Raw genomic sequence first — 18,808 nt, 5'->3', positions numbered from 1 at the left:
CTCTTTCCCCTTCTTTACTATCTTGTCAGTCACTAAATTATGCTACTCCATTCTTTCTTTCTTATAGTCATCTCTTATTTTTCATTTTTGCCACCATTCTCCCAAGGTCAGACTCTTTCATCTCACATCAATTACTGCAACTGCCTGCCATGTGGTAGGTTTCTCTCATTCTGATGGATCCTACTTCAAGATCTCCTCTATGCCACTGCCAGCATCAATTTATCCTAAAATATGATTGAGACAATGCTTCTCTCCTACCCAAAAATCTTCCATTAATCTCTCACATCCCACACAATCACTAATTAGGCTATCACTCAAGACACTCCACAACATGGGCCTGCTAATCTACCACATAGCCCTATCTCTTACAAACTCTCATTGCCAGCCAGCCAAGTTTTTGAGTGCCTGATGAATACCTCAGTCCTTTCCCACCTATTTACAACTTTGGCCCCAGATGAAATACCTTTCTCTATCCTTCTTCACCCACCCCTAATATGGCTATCCTTTAAAGTCTACCTCAAGCCTGGCCAGTATTGCTCAATGGTTGAGTACTGACCCATGAACCAAAAGGTCCGGGGCTCAATTCCCATTCAGGGCACATGTCTGGGTTGCCAGCTTGATCCCCAGTGGGGGTGTACTCCCTTTAAAATCAATTAAAAAACACACATCAAAACAAACACCAAAAATAACATCTTTTGTCTTTAATTTTTAAAAATAATTCTCTCTGATTGATGTTTCTATCTCTCTCTCCCTCTCCCTAAAATCAATTTTAAAAAATTTTTTTGAAAAAGAAAAGAATGTCAAAGCGAAACACAGACAATGAGAAGGTCTGGGAAAACAATTATCCTTATGTATATACTGAATGTTTGCATAAGTTAAGATTTTTAGATAAACTGCATTGGTATTGGCTCAGACATAAAATAAACCACTCCAGTCTTTGTGGAAACAAGTAAGTGATTTACAAAACTGTATCAGCAATGCGTCTTGCTACTACAAAATATACTAACCAAGTAAGAAAAAGTTAGTACAAGCTTAAATACTGCTCTACTTGTGGTAGAAGAATATACATGTACATATCTCCACCAAAATGTGATTAAGGAAGGACCCAGGGACTGCAAAAAAATTTTATGAATTCATTAAAAAACATTTTAAAGTAATAAAATCCATTAGGAGACATACCTCTTAGAGATATAAAAAAATGTGTGCTTTTTACTTGTTATGGGCTGAATTGTGTACCCCAAAATTCATTTGTTAAAGCCTTAGCCCCAGTACTTCAGAATGTAACAGTATTTGGAGAGAAGGTCTTTAACTAGCTCAGGGGTGAGAAATGTCCAGCCCATAGGGCGTAGAAGGCCTGTGAAATCATTTGGTCTGGCCCTGCCAAAGCATTATGGATGAGTTAATTAAATGTTTGACCAAATATAGCAGGCTAATTTTTAAGTTGGTAATTTTGCCCATGAACGATGTTATAAATATCCAAATGGCCCTTGACAGAAAAAAGGTTCCCCACTCCTGAACTAGCTGATTAAGTTAAAATGAAGTTGTTAGGGAGGGTCCTGGTTAGAAGGGGAAAAGACCATGAAAGGGCAGCAAGATGGCAGCCATCTGCCAGGCAAGAATAAGGCTTCAGAGTAAACCAACCCTGCCAATCCTTGATCTTGGGACTTCCAGTCCGCAGAACTATGAGTAAATAAATTTCTGTTGTACAAGTCAAGCAGTCTGCACTTTTTTTTTTTTATGGCAGCTCTAGCAAACTAATAAAACTGCCCAGGTCCTAAAAAAACAACCTAGATAGTGTTTTTATGCAAATGATAAACACTATCATTACTTGTCAAGTGAATTATTGTAAAGACAATATGTGATTATAAATAAGGATAATCTGAGAGTTTTAAATAGCAATCTAATTACTAGTAAATAAGTCAATATCTAAATGAACTCAACATTAAACACGTCACCTGCCCAGGCAGTCGTTGCCACTTCACTACTTCCTTTGAATCTTCTAGTCCAGGTTCTATGTGCACTGAACTTGGCTCATGCTGTTGCTCACAATGCACTGGTTTACCTTTTTCCTCCTGAAGAGCCACCACAGAACGGTAAGATGGCTTTACCTAAATATGTATAGAAAAATATATATCATGTTAATTTTTTTCTCTTTCCTAGCATAGATGGTTTTTAAAATATTGAAACAGACAACATGGAAATGTCTTCAAAATGTAATCCAGAAAAAAATCGACTTGGAAATGTAATCCAGAAAAATTTCGACTTTTATTTGCACATTATCCTAAATAAAGTGAAACTTGCTTGAAATTATTGTCCTATAACCAAAAAGCCTTAGAAGCTGGGAGAAAAGAGAAAAAAACAGAACTCAAGTGGTAACATGATACTGTTTGAATAACTCTGTTCCTTTGTTTCTGCCTCTTCACCAACACCTATCAGATGTTATGTCATGGCTTTGATATAAGATGGTACCTCTGGCTTTAATAACACGAAACTGTTATCATTAAGATCTAAAGTTGTTTAAATCTTTCATTTCTTAAAAATAGATTTAACTCAAATCAATGCAAACCAACTCTGTAATCACAGTTTATAATATCAACTACAGAATATGCAACTGTCCTGAAATATGTTACAGCAAGTAAGACAAAATCAAAAGTTTCAGCTCCTTTTAGGACATATTCTTTGCTAAGATCATTATAATTTTTTAAATTAAATGTATTGGGGGTGACATTGATCAACGTGATCATACAGGTTTCAGGTGTGGGTCTCTATGTTACAAGACCTGTATATTACACTGTGTGCCCACCACCTAAAGTTAAAAACCCACCGTATATATTAGGACCCCATATATAATGTCACCGTATATTAAGACCCTCTTCTAGATCATTATCTTCCATATATATAAAAGCCTAAGCGACTGGCTGACCAGCTGACCAGACTGACCAATAGCTATGATGCGCACTGACCACCAGGGGGAAGATGCTCAACACAAGAGTGGAAACCACAGGCATGGAAACATGGAAAAGACTGATGAATCTCAGAGGGAAGAGGGGAAAGGGGAGGGTGGGAAGAGATTAACCCAAGATCTTATATACGTACTAGAGGCCCAGTGCATGGATTCGTGCACCAGTGGAGTCCCTCAGCCTTGCCTGCGGGGATTGGGCTGGAACTGGCTCTCCGACATCCCCGGATGGGTCCCGGATTGCAAGAGGGTGCAGGCCAGACCAAGGGACCCCACCAGTGCACGAATCCCGGCCTCTAGTAATTTTAATATATGGAAAACAGCAGCAGAAATACTGTTTATAACTATTTAAATAATATTGTGAAAAATGTGCCTGTAAATCATGTTTGCAAACTATGGCCCAGGTCTCAAATCTATCCTGCTGACTCCTTTTATAAATAAAGTTTTATTGGAACACATTTTCAAATTGTTTTATTATCACTTACATATGTCTATGTAGCTACTTTCATGCTACAAAGGCAAAGCTAAGTAACTGCAACACAGACTATAAAGTCTGAAAAGCTTAAAATATTATCTGGTCCTTTATTTGTCAACTCCTGCTTTACATGATTCTTTTATCTTTAATTTTTAAAAAACAGTATTATCACCATGGCCTGGTGGCTCAGTTGGTTGAAGTGCCATCCTGTACACCAAAAAGTTGCAGGTTTGATCCCTGGTCGGAGCACATATGGGAGGCAACCAATTTATGTTTCTCAAATCAATGTTTCTTTCTCTCTCCCTTCTACTCTCTCTAAAATCAATAAAAAGACATCAAAACAAACACCAAAAATAACATAGACTCGGGTTAGGATTAAAAACAAACAAAAACACCAGTTTTAAAAAAACAAAACATTTTTCCTAACAACGAAATGTATATTTAATATTTAAAACTCATTTAAGTATCTTTTAAGTATCAGCTATTACAGGATGAATACATCATCTCTGAAGGTAACTTTCTATTCTACAAATTCATTAAAATAATTCTAGAGATCTTATCTTTTTAGAAATGGAAAACATGCTACTATTTAATCTCAACAACAGAGGACGTAACGCTTACATGTGCGATTGACTTACACATTCTGGAACTTTCAATCCTCTTACAGTCACATACAACGTTGACGGATAATGATTTCTTGGACATTTTAACCACCATTCGAAAACCTCAACGACTTTTACATGGGGTCGAGGCTTAGGAGGTGGATAGTATAGCTGCAAGCGAAGTTTTGAATTGATGTTTATATTTCCATTGGCTCCTACAAGCTTAAAATAAGAATTCAAATAACACTTTATGTTCATTGACAATAAATAAATCAGATAAAGCAATAGTATATAGTCACAAACTCATTTTAAAAAGATGAATATGGCATACAGAAATTCCTTAAGATTTACAAAGCAAAGGAAACAACATTGACACAGTTGGCTAACCACAGTTCCAAATCACTTAGACAAAAGGTAATCCAAATAAACAGCTTTTAAATTAAAATATTTTCCTGACAGTTTTCTTTTTGCGTATACAACTTCAGCTGGTTGATAAAAATTTTATATTTCTATCCAAAATGTTACTTTCCACATAGAAGGTGGTCAATATACCTTTAAGATAACAATGATAAAAATCAAATACATATTATTTAAACACAGATATAAATTTTCCATTTGTTTAGTATCAGTATTTTTAATGGTAAAATCTTATGGTCTTAATTTTTAAAAAGTCAAAACCATTTTCAAATAGTAATTAACATGCTTAAACTTATTAAATCCATTCATTACTTTTAAAAAATGTTTTAGTGTACCTACTTAAAAAGGATCTAGTTAGCCGTGGCTGGCATGACTAGAACAGTGACTGGCACACACAAAGGATTTAATAAATATTTGTTAAGTTGAAAAAATGACAACAGAGTTGTGTGTTTCTTTTTTATGCTATATCCTTACAGCCAAACCATGTACCTGGCACAAACTGGGCACTCAATGAATGCTTAAGAATCTAAATGGACATCACCCAAGCTTGAATTAGTAACTCTACCACTTCAATCTTACCTTGGATCATAACTCCTTATATGAAACCAAAGTAACTGGGGAAAAGCAACCAATCAGATTAGATTATTTTAAAGTGTTTGAACCAGAATAAAAACATACCTTGAGAAATGCCCAGGCAATTTTCCGAAAGCCACATTCTTGGTTTTGAATTTCAGAGTTATTCCTAATTTCATCCATGCTTAAGAAATCAAGAATCTGTAAATAAATATTTAAAAATTACTTCACAGAAGACTAGGCTACCTAAAATTTAGTATTTTCTAATAATATATTATGAAAATGGAAAAATCATTTGTTCATTTTAAAGTTTTCCTTATAGGAAGAAAAAATATTTTCATCTAATTTCATTAACCTTTAAATTAATTGATACTGTTAATGAGGTCCATTTTTTGACCACTTTCTATTATTAATAAACTAGAGGCCCAGTGCACAAAAATTTGTGCACTCGGGGGAGAGGGGGACCCCTCGGGAGACAACGACCTGCTGGCTTAGGCCTGCCCCCGGGTGACACAGGGACCACCCACCCTGTCATACACAGAGCAGGGCAGATCGGGAGGTTGTGATGCCACCCTCAGTCACGTTCAGGGTAGGGCCGATTGGGGGGTTGGGGCATCGCCCTGTCACACTCAAGGCAGGGTCGATGGGGAGGTTGCGGCGCCACCCGTCACGCACAGAACAGGGCCAATCAGGGGGTTGGGGCACTGCCCCCTGTCACTCACAGAGCAGGGCCCATCAGGGGGGTTGGGGCTCCATACCCTGTCATGCACAAAGCAGGGTTGATCAGGGGATTGGGGAGCTCCCCCCAGTCACGCAGAGCAGGGACCATCAGGGGGTTGAGGATCTCCCTTGTCACTCACAGAGTAGGGCCGATAAGGAGTTGGGGCACCGCGCCCTGTCACACACAGAGCAGGGCGGATCAGGGAGTTGGGGTGCCGCCACTGTCACACTCAGGGCAGGGCTGATGGGGAGGTTATGGCTCTCCCCCGTCACACGCAGAGCAGGGCCGATAAGGGGGTTGGGGTGCCGCACCCTGTCACACACAGAGCCGCAAGGCGATCAGGGGGTTTGGGCCCTGCCCCCTGTCACGTTGATCCCGGTGCTGGGAGACATATTACCCTTTTACTATATAGGATAGAGGCCTGGTGCACGGCTGGGGCCAGCTGGTTTGCCCTGAAGGGTGTCCTGGATCAGGGTGGGGGTCCTGCTTGGGTGCCTGGCCAGCCTGGGTGAGGGGCTGATGGCTGTTTGCAGCTGGTCACACACCCTTCAGGGTGGGGGTCCCCACTGGGTGCCTGGCCAGTCTGGGTGAGGGGCTGAGGGCTGTTTTCAGGCTGGCGGGTGACTGAAGCTCCCAACCGTTCCTTTTTTTCTTTGTTTTTTTAATTCTGGGCCAGCTTCAGCTCTGAGGCTTGGCTCCAGCTCTGAGGCCTCGGCTGCTGAAAGCAGGTATCTGGTTTGTTTGGGTTCTATAATTAAAACACTGTTTCAACTCCAGCTCTGAGATCCCGGCTTACTGAAAGCAGGTTTCTGAAGTTTGTTTAGATTCTATATTTGTAACAATGTTTCAAACTGCAAGCTCAGAGGGCGGCAGCGGCAGTCGGGGAACATTGGCTTCCTCCGTCACTAAAGCAAGCAAGCCTCATGTTTGCTTCAAGCTGCCTGGCTCCCGGCCGCCATCTTGGTTGGCAGTTAATTTGCATATCGCTCTTATTAGCCAATGGGAAGGGTAGCAGAGGTATGGCTAATTACCATGTTTCTCTTTTATTAGCTAGGACTAGAGGCCCGGTGCATGAAATTCATGCACTGGGCAGCAGGGTCGGGCAGGGGTCCCTCAGCCTGGCCTGCACCGTCCCACAATCCGGGACTGCTGGCTCCTCACCGCTCGCCTGCCTGCCTGCCGGTCCGCTCCCCAGAGGACAGCCTTAGTGCTGCCACAGAAACATGAGAGGCTCTGGCCATTGCTGCTGCACTTGCCAGCCATGAGCCCAGCTCAGGGCTTCTGGCTGAGTGGCACTTCCCCTGTGGGAGCGCACTGACCATCAGTGGGCAGCTCCTGCATTGAGCGTCTGCCCCCTGGGGTCAATGCACATCATAGCGACCAATCGTTCCGCTGTTTAGTCGATTTGCATATTAGCTTTTCATTATATAGGATCTTTAAGATTTATTTAAAATCCAAGACAAAATACTAGTTACCTTAAATATAGTCTAGGCACAAATACCAGTACACAAGATTTAGAATACTTAAACTTTGATCATTTTTTTAATGTATGAGAGCAGACTTCGAAGGACTGTTTATTTAAAAACTCATGGTCTTATTTATCTCTGGGTCCTTACTTGGATCATCTTCCTGAAATTGAGAATTTTCTTTTTGTATAAATGTTGTAATTAGGCTTCTCAAGAAAATTTCTTTCACATATCTCCATCCTGTCTGGATGCCAAAGCTCATGGAATTATTACCAACCTGCCACAGAGACTATCTATATTCTAGGTCAGTGGTTCTCAACCTTCCTAATGCCACAACCCTTTAACCCCTTCCCCGGCAGAAACGTGTATACTCGTTTTCACAAAATGTTCTTTTTCAGTCGTCGACGAGTATACTAAGAAAATATGGTAAAAAAATATGGTTTATAGGAAGATGAGTTACAAACTGTTTTCATAACCAGCATCAAAAATACTATATAGAACCAAATTAAAAAATTAGTCTGAAAAAGAAACGTTTTTAATAAAAAAATTGTTGGGGAAGGGGTTAATACAGTTCCTCATATTGTGGTGACCCCCAACCATAAAATTATTTTCATTGCTACTTCATAACTCTAATTTTGCTACTGTTATGAATCGTAATGTAAATATCTGATATGCAGGATGTATTTTCATTGTTACAAATCGAACATGATTAAAGCATTGTGATTAATCATAAAAGCAATTTGTAATTATATATGTGCTTTCTGATGGTCTTAGGCGACTCCTGTGAAAGGGTAGTTTGACCCCCAAAGGGGTCACAACCCATAGGTTGAGAACCGCTGTTGTAGGTACTTGTCAAAAAAAAATTATCACTTTGAACGTACTGGTATTTATCAAAAGTTCAGCTGAGGTAACAAATCTTTATAGAAGAATGCTTTAAAAAATAATATGGACTCCACTCATCCCTATTCTTTATATTCTTAAACCTGTTTTCAGAGTAATACATGCTCAGTGAAAAAATACTGACAATATGAAATATAATTACAAAGTAAAAACAACTTGTAATCCAGACACAGAGATGATTAACATTAATATCTACATGTTTAGAGGTTTACACATATCTAAACCTTTTTCTGTGCATTCCTAAATACTTCTATATTACTACTACAAATCCAATGTTATTTCATAAACTATTTTGATAGGCTTTATAGTGGATATCTCTTCAAGTCAATATGTATATATACCATATTACTACCACAGATCCAATGCTATTTCACAAACTATTTTGATATGCTTTATAGTGGATATTTCTTCAAGTCAATATGTACATATACCACGTATTACCATAAATTAATTTAAATACCATAATTTATTTAACCAAACCTCTTACTGATTGAAAAGACATCTCTAAAATTTTTGCTATTATAAACAGTGCTTAAGTAAATACGCTTGCACTTACATCTTTGTATAGCTGTCATTTTTCCCTTAGTAGAAATACCTAGAAGTGCAATAAATTTTAAAGACTTCTGGTAGATATTATCAAGCTGTCCTCAAAACACCCTTAAAAAATGGAAGTCAAAAATTAGTTTTGGCCCTAGCTGGTTTGGCACAGTGGATAAAGTGTTGGCCTACAGACTGAAGGGTCCTGGGTTCAATTCCAGTCAAGGGCACATGCCCGGGTTACAGGCTCGATCCATGGTCGGGGGTGTGTAGGAGGCAAATGATCAAAGATTCTCTCTCATCACTGATGTTTCTATCTCTCTCTCCCTTTCCCTTCCTCTCTGAAATCAATAAAAATATATTTAAGAAAAAAAATTAGTTTTGTAAACAATAACACATCATACTAAAACTTAAGCAACCAAAAGTGTTTATAATCCAAGAATCTTTCTTAAATTTCATATTAGTTAAATGAATATGAAAGAATATTATAGTAACAAATGACAAATTTCTATGACAAAGAAAAAATTCCTTGACATACAAATTATGTCACTTAAAAAAATCATAGCTTTGCATAAATCATACATAACCAGATGTAAATGGTGGAATATTTGCTTCCTAAACACACATAGATCACCTGAAAGACCATAAAAACAGCCCTAACTGGTTTGGCTCAATGGATAAGAGCGTCAGCCTGCGGACTGAAGGGCCCCGGTTTGATTCTGGTCAAGGGCATGTACCATGGTTGCGGGCACATCCTCAGTAGGGGGTGTGCAGGAGGCAGCTGATCGATGTTTCTCTCTCATCAATGTTTCTAACACTCTATCACTCTCCCTTCCTCTTTGTAAAAAAACCAATAAAATCTATTTTTAAAAAAGATAAGTATTTTAAAAACAACAACAACAAGTAACTACAAAAGCAATCATTGATTCTGGTCATGCCTTGCTTTTCCCATGCTAAAATTCCCCATCTTGCTTAAACTGGAAAATAGGTTTTCTCAACTTCCTTTTGCTTATGGAAAGAGAACATGGATTCGTTAAAAGAAATGTGATACATAGGTTTAAACTAGCTTCAAATACAAATTACCTGCACTTAAAATTGGAATAACTGAGAAAAATCACTTTATACTTCAAAAAATCATTTTACACTCTTTTATTTCTTTTGCAGTAAAAAATTAGAATAGCATGTCAGTTCAAAGGCCATTTACTCCATAAAGCTTTCCCTAACTGATCAGACCCTCCACTAACCTTCACATCCAAGAAGTTCTACTTCATTTGGTTATATATTACATTGTATTAGTCAAGTGATATGTGTATGTCCACCTTTTTCTCTTAGTAGTATACAAACTCTTAGGGATTTTGATATTAAGTGAGTTTACACTCCGTGAAATAAGTTGAGAATGTAGAATTACATAGATACAGATTAGATTCAACACTTCAATTAATAATCCTGGCATTGTTCTAAGGATTAAATAATAGAGTAAATCCAATGGCTAAATACTTGCACTAGTAAATCCTCAGCAAATATGCTCTTACTTGCATCTCCACTGCATGTTATAACACTATAATAGAAACTAAATTCTCACACTACTTGGTTGTATATTAAACTACTAAAAACAATAGCCTACATTTTTGCTATGCAATTGGCCCTCTGTATCTGTGAGTTCCACATCTGAAGATTCAACTAAACAGCACATCACAAATATTAAAAAAAAAAATCCTAGAAATTTCCCAAAAGCAAAACTTGAATTTGCCATGCACTGAGCACTATGCTGAATCAATGTGAATGAAGGATGTGTGGGTACACCCTGCTGCAGCCTATATGCAAATACAGGTTATAAAAGGGACTTCAGTACCGACAGAGTTCGCTATCTGCAGAGGGTCCTAGAACCAATCCCCTGTGGATACCAAGGGATGACTGTGATAACTAAAAATCTAGTTTGAACAGCTCTATTTAATTCATACCTCAAAAAACAGGATGACTTTAGGGCTCTCATCAAAATCTCGAAGCAAGTAGGGCAAGTTTTCATTAAATATAATTTGTTCTTCCCACTCTGGAAGTCTTGATTTTAACTGTTTAAAATCATATGGATGGGTCATAATAGGAAGAATATAATCCACATTGTCTTTTTCAAAGTAAGATGAAACAGGCCGCTCACTGTTCAAAAAAAGATATTTCTATTAACACAATTCTTTATAAATTTGAGAATGTAAGAAAAAATAAAAAAAAATGTGGTATTCAAAGTGAGGCAACTAGAAATAATGAATAGCCATGATTCATAAGGAAAAATTACTTTGATTGTCCATCTAGAAAATTATAAATTTTATGAGACTTGGAAGTGGTAGTACTTCATTTTGCACTTACATACTATCAGTTGGTTTCACATAATTATTTTATTATAGAAATATAAAGTGAGAGGTATGACTATACCTTCAGCATTCAAAGATGGAATAAAGTACCTCCTTCAGAATCTTAAATGAGTTTGTCATAAATAAAATAATACAGTATATTTAAATAAAAAAATGACACAATAGGATTATAAACCTTTCAAGGTTTATATGCTCTAAGACAAATGAATAAGTGAATGACTTTTTGATAATCCTCATGTTTCTCATCATTGCCATCTTTCCAAGCAGATAGCTTTTTAAATCTATAGTGAGGCCTTGACTTACGAGTGTCCCGACTAACGAGTTTTTCGAGACACGAGCTGTCTCTCGGCCGATTTTTTGCTTTGAGTTGTGAGCTAAAATTCGGGTTACGAGCCAGCTTCAGATACCCCACCGCTAGTTGGCACAGTGAACGTCAATGAACGCCCCAGTGGCAAGGGCCGAGGCAGAGGAGGTCAGGCCAGAAGGGGGGAACAGTTAGGGGGTGATCAGGTTGGCAGGGGGAGCAGTTAGGGGGTGATCAGGTTGGCAGGGGGCAACAGTTAGGGGCGATCTGGCCGACAGGGGAGGTCAGTTAGGGGCGATCAGACCAGCAGGGGAGAACGGATCAGGGCTGGTCAGGCTGGCAGGGGAGAGCGGTTATGGGCGATCAGGCAGGCAGGCAAAGTGAGCGGTTAGGGCCAGTGGTCCAAGATTCAGGATCAGGCCTAAACTGGCAGTTGGACATCCCCCGTGGGGTCCCCTCTCCCCATTGGAGAAGGTGCAGGCCGGGCTGAAGGGTCCCCTCTCCCCATGCACAAATTTCGTGCACCAGGCCTCTAGTTCTAGTATAATTGTTTATTTTATTGTATTTTTTATTTGGGTCTTCAAGCACACATTAGCTATGGAAGTAATAGTAGGAATAAAATTAAATTCAAGATTCATTTATCTCACCTGAGATCCAGGTAACATAATAACTTCAGAACAAAAATAGGAAGTTAGAAAACTAATGCATTTACAGTGCAACGTAACAAGATTTACAATGCTAGTTTCATGCCATAAATTAGTCATTAAGCTTGGCAGAAACTCTCTCAACTCTCCTCCACTTAAAATGAATCAATAAATTAACAGATGCTCCCCATTTCTTCTATAAAACATACTGATCGGTGTGAATTGTTGGTGAACACCTACAACTGGTAAACTGTTCTCCAATACAAATCCATAGCCCTACTCACATTGACTTTCAATGGCAGCAAAGAGGACTTCTACTATAGACATTTTCAATTCAATGGGTTGGCTGTACAATAAAAAAATAAAAAAATTACCTATTATTTTTCTTGACATACTGACCAGTAATCTCATCAACCACATGAATTTTTACCATGGGGCGAGAAATCTTAAAATCTGACTTAAGTCGATCAGTTCGGTGAATGTAAACTCCCAGGACAAGGTCATCATCAAGCAAATATTTGGGATAAACTGGACTATCTCGACTTGTTATTTCATGAACACCATTATCACCCTCAGTGTCTTCATTATCATCTGAAACTACAAGTATGGAAGAAAATCAACACTGCAATTCATTTTTCCCACAATATACTCATGTAAATTGAATTTTCAGATAGCCTAATCTTAATGATTCATGGTTATTGGTCTTTGTTAATAAAGAAACTTCAAGGAAAAATCTTGACAAGCCCAGCCAGTGTAGCTTAGCTGGTTGAGCACTGTCCCATGAACCAAGAGGTCATCAGTTTGATTCCCAGTCAAGGCACATGCCCAGGTTGTGGGTCTGATCCCCAATAGGAGGCATGCAGGAGGCAGCTGATCGATGTTTCTATCTCCCTCTCCCTTCTTCTCTCTCTAAAAATCAATAAAAATATATTTAAACAACAAAAGAAAAAGTCAGGCAATATCAGACAACACTCTAAGAGTAAAACACTGCATTTCCTAATACATTAAAATAAGGAATCTTTATTTTCCCTAATAAGGACAAACAACAAAAAAGAAAAAGAGACCAAAGATAAAAATAATTATATCTAGGTCTTTTCCAAGTGGAATATATATCACTCAATTCATTTATAACTGTAATTTATGCTTCTGAGAGGATATAGTAGATCAATGCTTCTGATAATAAAAACTTGAAAAGCCAAATGAATTAAAAAGACTACTTTTAAAGGCATCAGGAAAGTATTTTTTAAAGGCATGAGAAAAGTACAGAAACAATGTACAGACTAACATTCAAGGAAGGGAGATGCATTCAGAGGTAAGCTGAAGGACTTGCAGCTATATTTTTATGGAGGAAAAGATTAATGACTAGATGTATAAATTATTCTCACAAATTAATAAAAAGACAGATAATTCCATTAAAAAATACACTGAAAACTTGAACAAATTTACCAATGAAGAAATCCAAGTAGTCAAACATGAAGAAGATGCTCAACTTCACTAGTTATCATGGAAATCAAATTAAAGTCAAGATGAAACATGCACAGCTAAAAATGGCTAACGTTTCAAAATATTAACACCAATGTTAGTGAAGATATAGAGCAATGGAGGCTCTCAAATACTGCCTGTATCAATTGGTAAACCAACTGTGGAAAAATGGGACATACCTATTAAAGTGAAAAGTCCACATAATCTATGCCATAGTAACTCTACTCCTAAGAATATGCTCAATAAAAATATATACATACGCTTGCCAAAAGACATGACTAGATATTCATTACAGCTTTATTTGTAACCACCTAAAACAAGAAACTTAAATGTCCTTCAATACAATAGGTAAATTAATTGTGTTATATTTATACAATGGTATCTATACAGTACAAAAACAGAACTGATAATGAATAAGTTTAACTACATGCAACCATTGTATTTAATCTCACAAAAATAATTTTGAATGAAAAAAGCCAGACACAAAAGAGCAGAGTATTTATGATTCAATTTTCTGAAAGTAGAAAAGCAGGCAAAAATAAACTATGCGTTTACTTTTTATGTCAAGACAGTGTTTATATGCCAAGATAGTGTTTGCTCCTAAAGGGCAATGAACTGGAAAGGGACTTGAGAGGATTTCTGGGTGCCAATGATGCTGTTTTTTTATTTGGATGATGATTCTATATGCATATTCAGTCTGTAAACATTCACTAAGTAGTATATTTATAATATGTACACTTTTCCAAAATTACAGAAACCATAAAACATCATCAATTGCATAATCTAATGAATAAGTACCATAAATTCTGAAATTGCCTAGGATAGTGCCAGTTTTGGGCCAATTAAAATAGAAACTGAAAACAACAACAACAAAAGGGTGTAGGAAAAAGGAAAGAATAAAAAGTAAAGGAAAATAAGAGGAAAGATATGAGTAAAGAGGAAGATCGAAAGCAAGAAGGGAAAAAGAAAAATGAGAAGGACATAAGCTAACTTAGGCTGAGGAATTGGGAAGACCCCATGTTTGACAGAAGCATGCAGCCTCAACATCTGAAATGTTTACTGGCTGTTGTCCATTTATAGCTTTCAACTATGAGTCTAAATTATTTAGGGTTCTAAACTCAATGGTGTAGAAAGAAGAAATCTTCTATGCTATAATAGCAACTACAACATTAATGTCATTCTAGAGTTGAATTAAATTAAGTCAGGAATTAGAGATGACTCAAGTAGATAGATACTAACTTATCACAGAGACACACAGTCACAAATAATGAACTGTTTTAATCTAGATGAATACAAGAACAAGTACCAAATATTCTATATTGGATTTTTTAAATTATATCTTTGTAAGATTTTTACTTTTAAGGACTGAAAGTTCTAAAATCAGGTTATTTCTACCAAGGAACACATTTTTCAATTAATCGGGATAACAAACCTGCTTTAGGCTTCTTTTTCTTTTTCCTTGGTTTGAATTTTGTCTCATCTTGCATGCTGTCATCTACATTTTGTTCCACAGTAGTTATTTTATCATCTTGATGATTATCTGAAGTAACTGTTCCAACTAGACTTTCCTTCTTTTGTTCACCTTGAATTGTGTCATCAAAGGGCAATGTCCTACAAGTATAACCAAAGTATACGTCATTATCTATATATTATCATTATTCATACTGCAGCAAAGTGAACAGTGACTAGAGGCAAGGATAATCCTAAAATCAATATTATTTCCAACTAGGAGATACATACGCTTTCTTTTGCACTAAAATGGTTAGCTGTCAAACTAGACATATGGATATTCCCCAGGAGTCAAATTAAACTAAGCTCTAAACACCAGGGGGAAATGAAATTGTATTTTATGAGCAATGGATCTGTCTTTACATAGGATTGATCAAAGCATCCTCACCTTGCTGTCAAATAAAAGACGACATTTCTAAATTACTTTATTTAAAAGCAAAACATGTGTTCTCAGTTTGTTCTGTTTTCAAAAGGCTTCAGATATTCAACCTTTCATTTCTAGTTAAAAATTGCTTATTTTCCAGTTGCTGGTGTGCCACTACATTTTCAGAAGGCTGAAAATGAAAATGTGCATCAGATTAACTAATAAATAGTAAAAGGGTAGCATCCCAGAAGTAAATATTGTTGTAGTGAGAAACCAGCCAGTAAAGTTTGTAATTTATCAAGTAAAAAATATCTGTATCTAAATAATCAAAAATTGACTTCCATTATACATAAAATTATATTTCAATAAAGAGGTTGAGAAATAAAAAAAAATTAAAAAAGATTCAATTAGTCATCTCAGAAAGCCATATTTTAGTACATCATCAAATACTATTACTTAAAGAAAACAATACACTTTGCATGTCACTGTTATATCAACCATGGCTTTATTTAAAATTTATGAACTAAATTTATTTACTTATTTTATTTAAAAATATTTTCATTGATTTTTAGAAAGAGGAAGGGAGAAGGAGAGAGAGAGAGAAACACCAATGTGAGAGAAACAACGATCGGCTGCCTCCTGCACGCCCCCTACTGGGGATCAAACTGGCAACCTCAGTGTGCAGGACGACACCCAACCAACTGAGCCACACCCGCCAGGGCCATGAACTAAATTTATCTAATAGTGAGCATGGCTTTCCAATTCATATGGTAGCTATGAGAAGAAAACTTATAATATACTGTGGTAACAGCCAATGAGATGGCCCCCAATAATCCCCACCTCCTACTATTCATAGCTTTGTGTAATCCCCTTCCTTTGATACTTCTAAGTAAACAAGTGTATGACAAAAGTAACAGATGTTATGAATAGGATTAGATTCCAAAGACGGTGAATTCTCTATCTGGAGAAGCAAATGTCCACCGTTGTGAGAAGCCCACATTAATAGGTCTGAATAGCAAGGAACTGATGTCCCTGGCCAAAAGCCAGTCAGGACCTCAGACCTCCCAGCAGTCACATGAGTGAGCTTAGAAATGGATCTTCCAAGCCTTCCAACAGCAATGTCATTTGGCAGATCCTCCCCGACCCAGTCAAGTCTTGAGATAACTGCAGCCCCAGCTGATATCCTGGCTGTAGCCTGTGAGAGACCCTGAGTCGGAGACACCCAGTTAAGCCACATCCAGATTCCTAATTCACAAAACTGATGGGACAATAAATGCTTGATGTTTTAAAGTGCTAAATTCTGTAGTAGTTTTTTTTTGTTTTTGGTGTGTGTGTGTGCGTGTGTGTGTGTGTGTGGGGAGGGGGGGGGGTTTTAATGCAGCAACTGATAATAAATATACTAGTATATCTCTCTAGCAACTCTATTTGCCCTCTCTTTGTTACCACTGGTTATCTAGCTTTTGATAAAAGGGGAATTATTTTTAGATGAGGACATTAGGGAAAACTGCCCCTGTGTGCCAGGCAATAGTTGAATACTGAATGCTCCAAATTCAAGGTGTTTACCTAAATATGGATTTACAGAAAATAAATTATGGTAGTTAAAGGACATGTTTTATTTTGTTTTCACCAAGCAGAGACATATTATATAAATATAGGCACAATTCACACTGTATAAGCAAGCATACATATATAAGCATCATATACAGAAAAAGAGTAGAATACCAAATTGCTAGTACCTGTAGTAATCATGTCTGGATGATTGGATTGTTTTTATTTTCTTTTTTTCTGTATGTCCTACAATGAGCAAATGCTATTTGTATAAGGAGAAAATGCTATGTTCATATATCCAAACAGGTATTTATAACTCAAAAAAAGGGGGAGTAATCCAGTTTATATTATTTAAAAAGCAGATGTAAGTGAGTAGTTAAGGGTAGTCTTTGGAGCAACATTGCTAAAGTTTTGGCTCAGCTTCTAACTGGTTCTGTAACATAAACCCTTCAGTTTTCTCATCTACAAAAGATAATATTACTATTCCCTATAGGGTTGTTATAAAGAATAAATGAGTTAACTTTTGTAAAACGTTAGCTGTTATTGTTGTACTGGCAATGTGTCCAAATGAAAGTCTTAAGAATTTTCTTTGTGAAACTACAGGTATCATTTAAAGCTGAAATAGGTTTCTTTTTAAGAAGACATTTTATATTTATGAATATAAAGTACCTTGTTTCAGCATCAGGCAGGATTGGCGCTTTCTTTCTTTTCTTTCTTTTTTTTTCACTGCTCAATTTGTCATCATGCAAGCAAGTATCTGAGGGAAAGTCAGTCAACTGTTCTTTGAGTTTCTTTCTTATTTTCTTCTTAATCTCCTTTGCCATTTCTTCGGCTACCTGGAGCTGGTATACTTGCTTCAGTTGTTCTTCCTCATCTAAATTATTTCCTTTTTCTTTATTTGCCATCTCACTTCTGTGATCAGCAAAACCTGGCTGTAACCTCATCTGAACTTTCTGATGTAGAAAGTCCACTTTCTCAGAAGTTTCCTGCTCCGTTTCTTGTGTAGTCACCTGGCACACTGTTTTTGTAAACTTATTTGCCTGTTCTTGCTTGTCTTCCTGTACACTTCCATCATCATCTGGATTTTCAGTTGCTGACTGTGGATTGCTTGGTCTGTTTTTAATGACTCGCATGCTCTTCTTTGTGTTACTAGTGTTAGCAGCAATTACTTCATCACTTTCAGTTTCTTTAATTTTCCGGGGATTGCTTCTAACAGTGTCAAGCTAGGAAAAGACATAATGACAAAGTTTCAGCAAAGCATAGTTTAGTTATGTAAAGATAAAACACAATGATTAGTGTTCAATAATGTGTAATATTGGAAAAACTATATAATATTTTTACTTAAACAGTGACATTCTAGAGCACCTGATAAGCACTCTCCTAGTTCAATCTTGTAACGTTAGATTGGCAATCTCTGAGGGTAACTTCTGATCAAATGAGTTAACATGTGAAAAAGTCCTTAATGACTATTAAGAAGTTAATTGCTCAAATCTCAAATGCTATTTCTTCTTTGGCAGAATGATCCATACCCTAATAAAGAGAAGTTGGTAAAAGGGCCTCTGAGCTAACTTCAGGTTCCCCATCAGAAAACATACACAGGTCATTTATCTTGCTTCATAATCACATTCTAAAACCAACAGTGTATAGCTCTAGGATAAACCTGCAATTAGTCCAAATGTATCACTGAAAATACTGCAAAGATTAAATATTACTTAAATATTATAAGTTAAATCAAATGACAGATGAAGCACACACCAGTACCTCTTTCCCCAATCAAAATTATTTAAAGTAAGATATTTTTAATATAAAAAAGGCTAGAAATCAAATAGGAATGTTACTAGTAATAAAACAAATATTTTTAGAAATTTCCTAAGGATAAAAAGCAGGCAGGGTTAAATCAATTAAGAATCTCCCAGAGAAAACCACAGTCCATAGGGAAAG

General features: G+C 37.0%; 1 protein-coding gene across 18 annotated transcripts in view; it reads right to left on the bottom strand.

The window, feature by feature from the left end:
- AHI1 (Abelson helper integration site 1) overlaps nucleotides 1–18,808 on the bottom strand; it is a 155,252-nt gene that overhangs the window by 128,636 nt on the left and 7,808 nt on the right. For 17 of the 18 annotated variants that reach the window (XR_001515966.1, XR_001515965.1, XR_001515967.1 and 14 more), the window contains 7 exons: nucleotides 17,537–18,090; nucleotides 14,879–15,057; nucleotides 12,339–12,561; nucleotides 10,612–10,804; nucleotides 5,132–5,227; nucleotides 4,073–4,258; nucleotides 1,956–2,108 (listed from right to left, as the gene is read on the bottom strand). Coding sequence is in view for 15 of the 18 variants with exons in the window: in XM_015572088.1 (XP_015427574.1) it covers nucleotides 1,956–2,108; nucleotides 4,073–4,258; nucleotides 5,132–5,227; nucleotides 10,612–10,804; nucleotides 12,339–12,561; nucleotides 14,879–15,057; nucleotides 17,537–18,090 (1,584 nt within the window). In the remaining 3 variants the exon portion in view is untranslated. Of the gene's footprint in view, nucleotides 1–1,955; nucleotides 2,109–4,072; nucleotides 4,259–5,131; nucleotides 5,228–10,611; nucleotides 10,805–12,338; nucleotides 12,562–14,878; nucleotides 15,058–15,343; nucleotides 15,507–17,536; nucleotides 18,091–18,808 lie in introns of those variants that run through there. The other variant, XM_015572096.1, reaches the window with a different exon arrangement.

This window comes from Myotis davidii, unplaced genomic scaffold (genome assembly GCF_000327345.1).
Source record: "Myotis davidii unplaced genomic scaffold, ASM32734v1 scaffold266, whole genome shotgun sequence".
NCBI classification, from domain to species: Eukaryota; Metazoa; Chordata; class Mammalia; order Chiroptera; family Vespertilionidae; genus Myotis; species Myotis davidii.
This window is presented reverse-complemented; position numbering and strand designations above follow the sequence as displayed.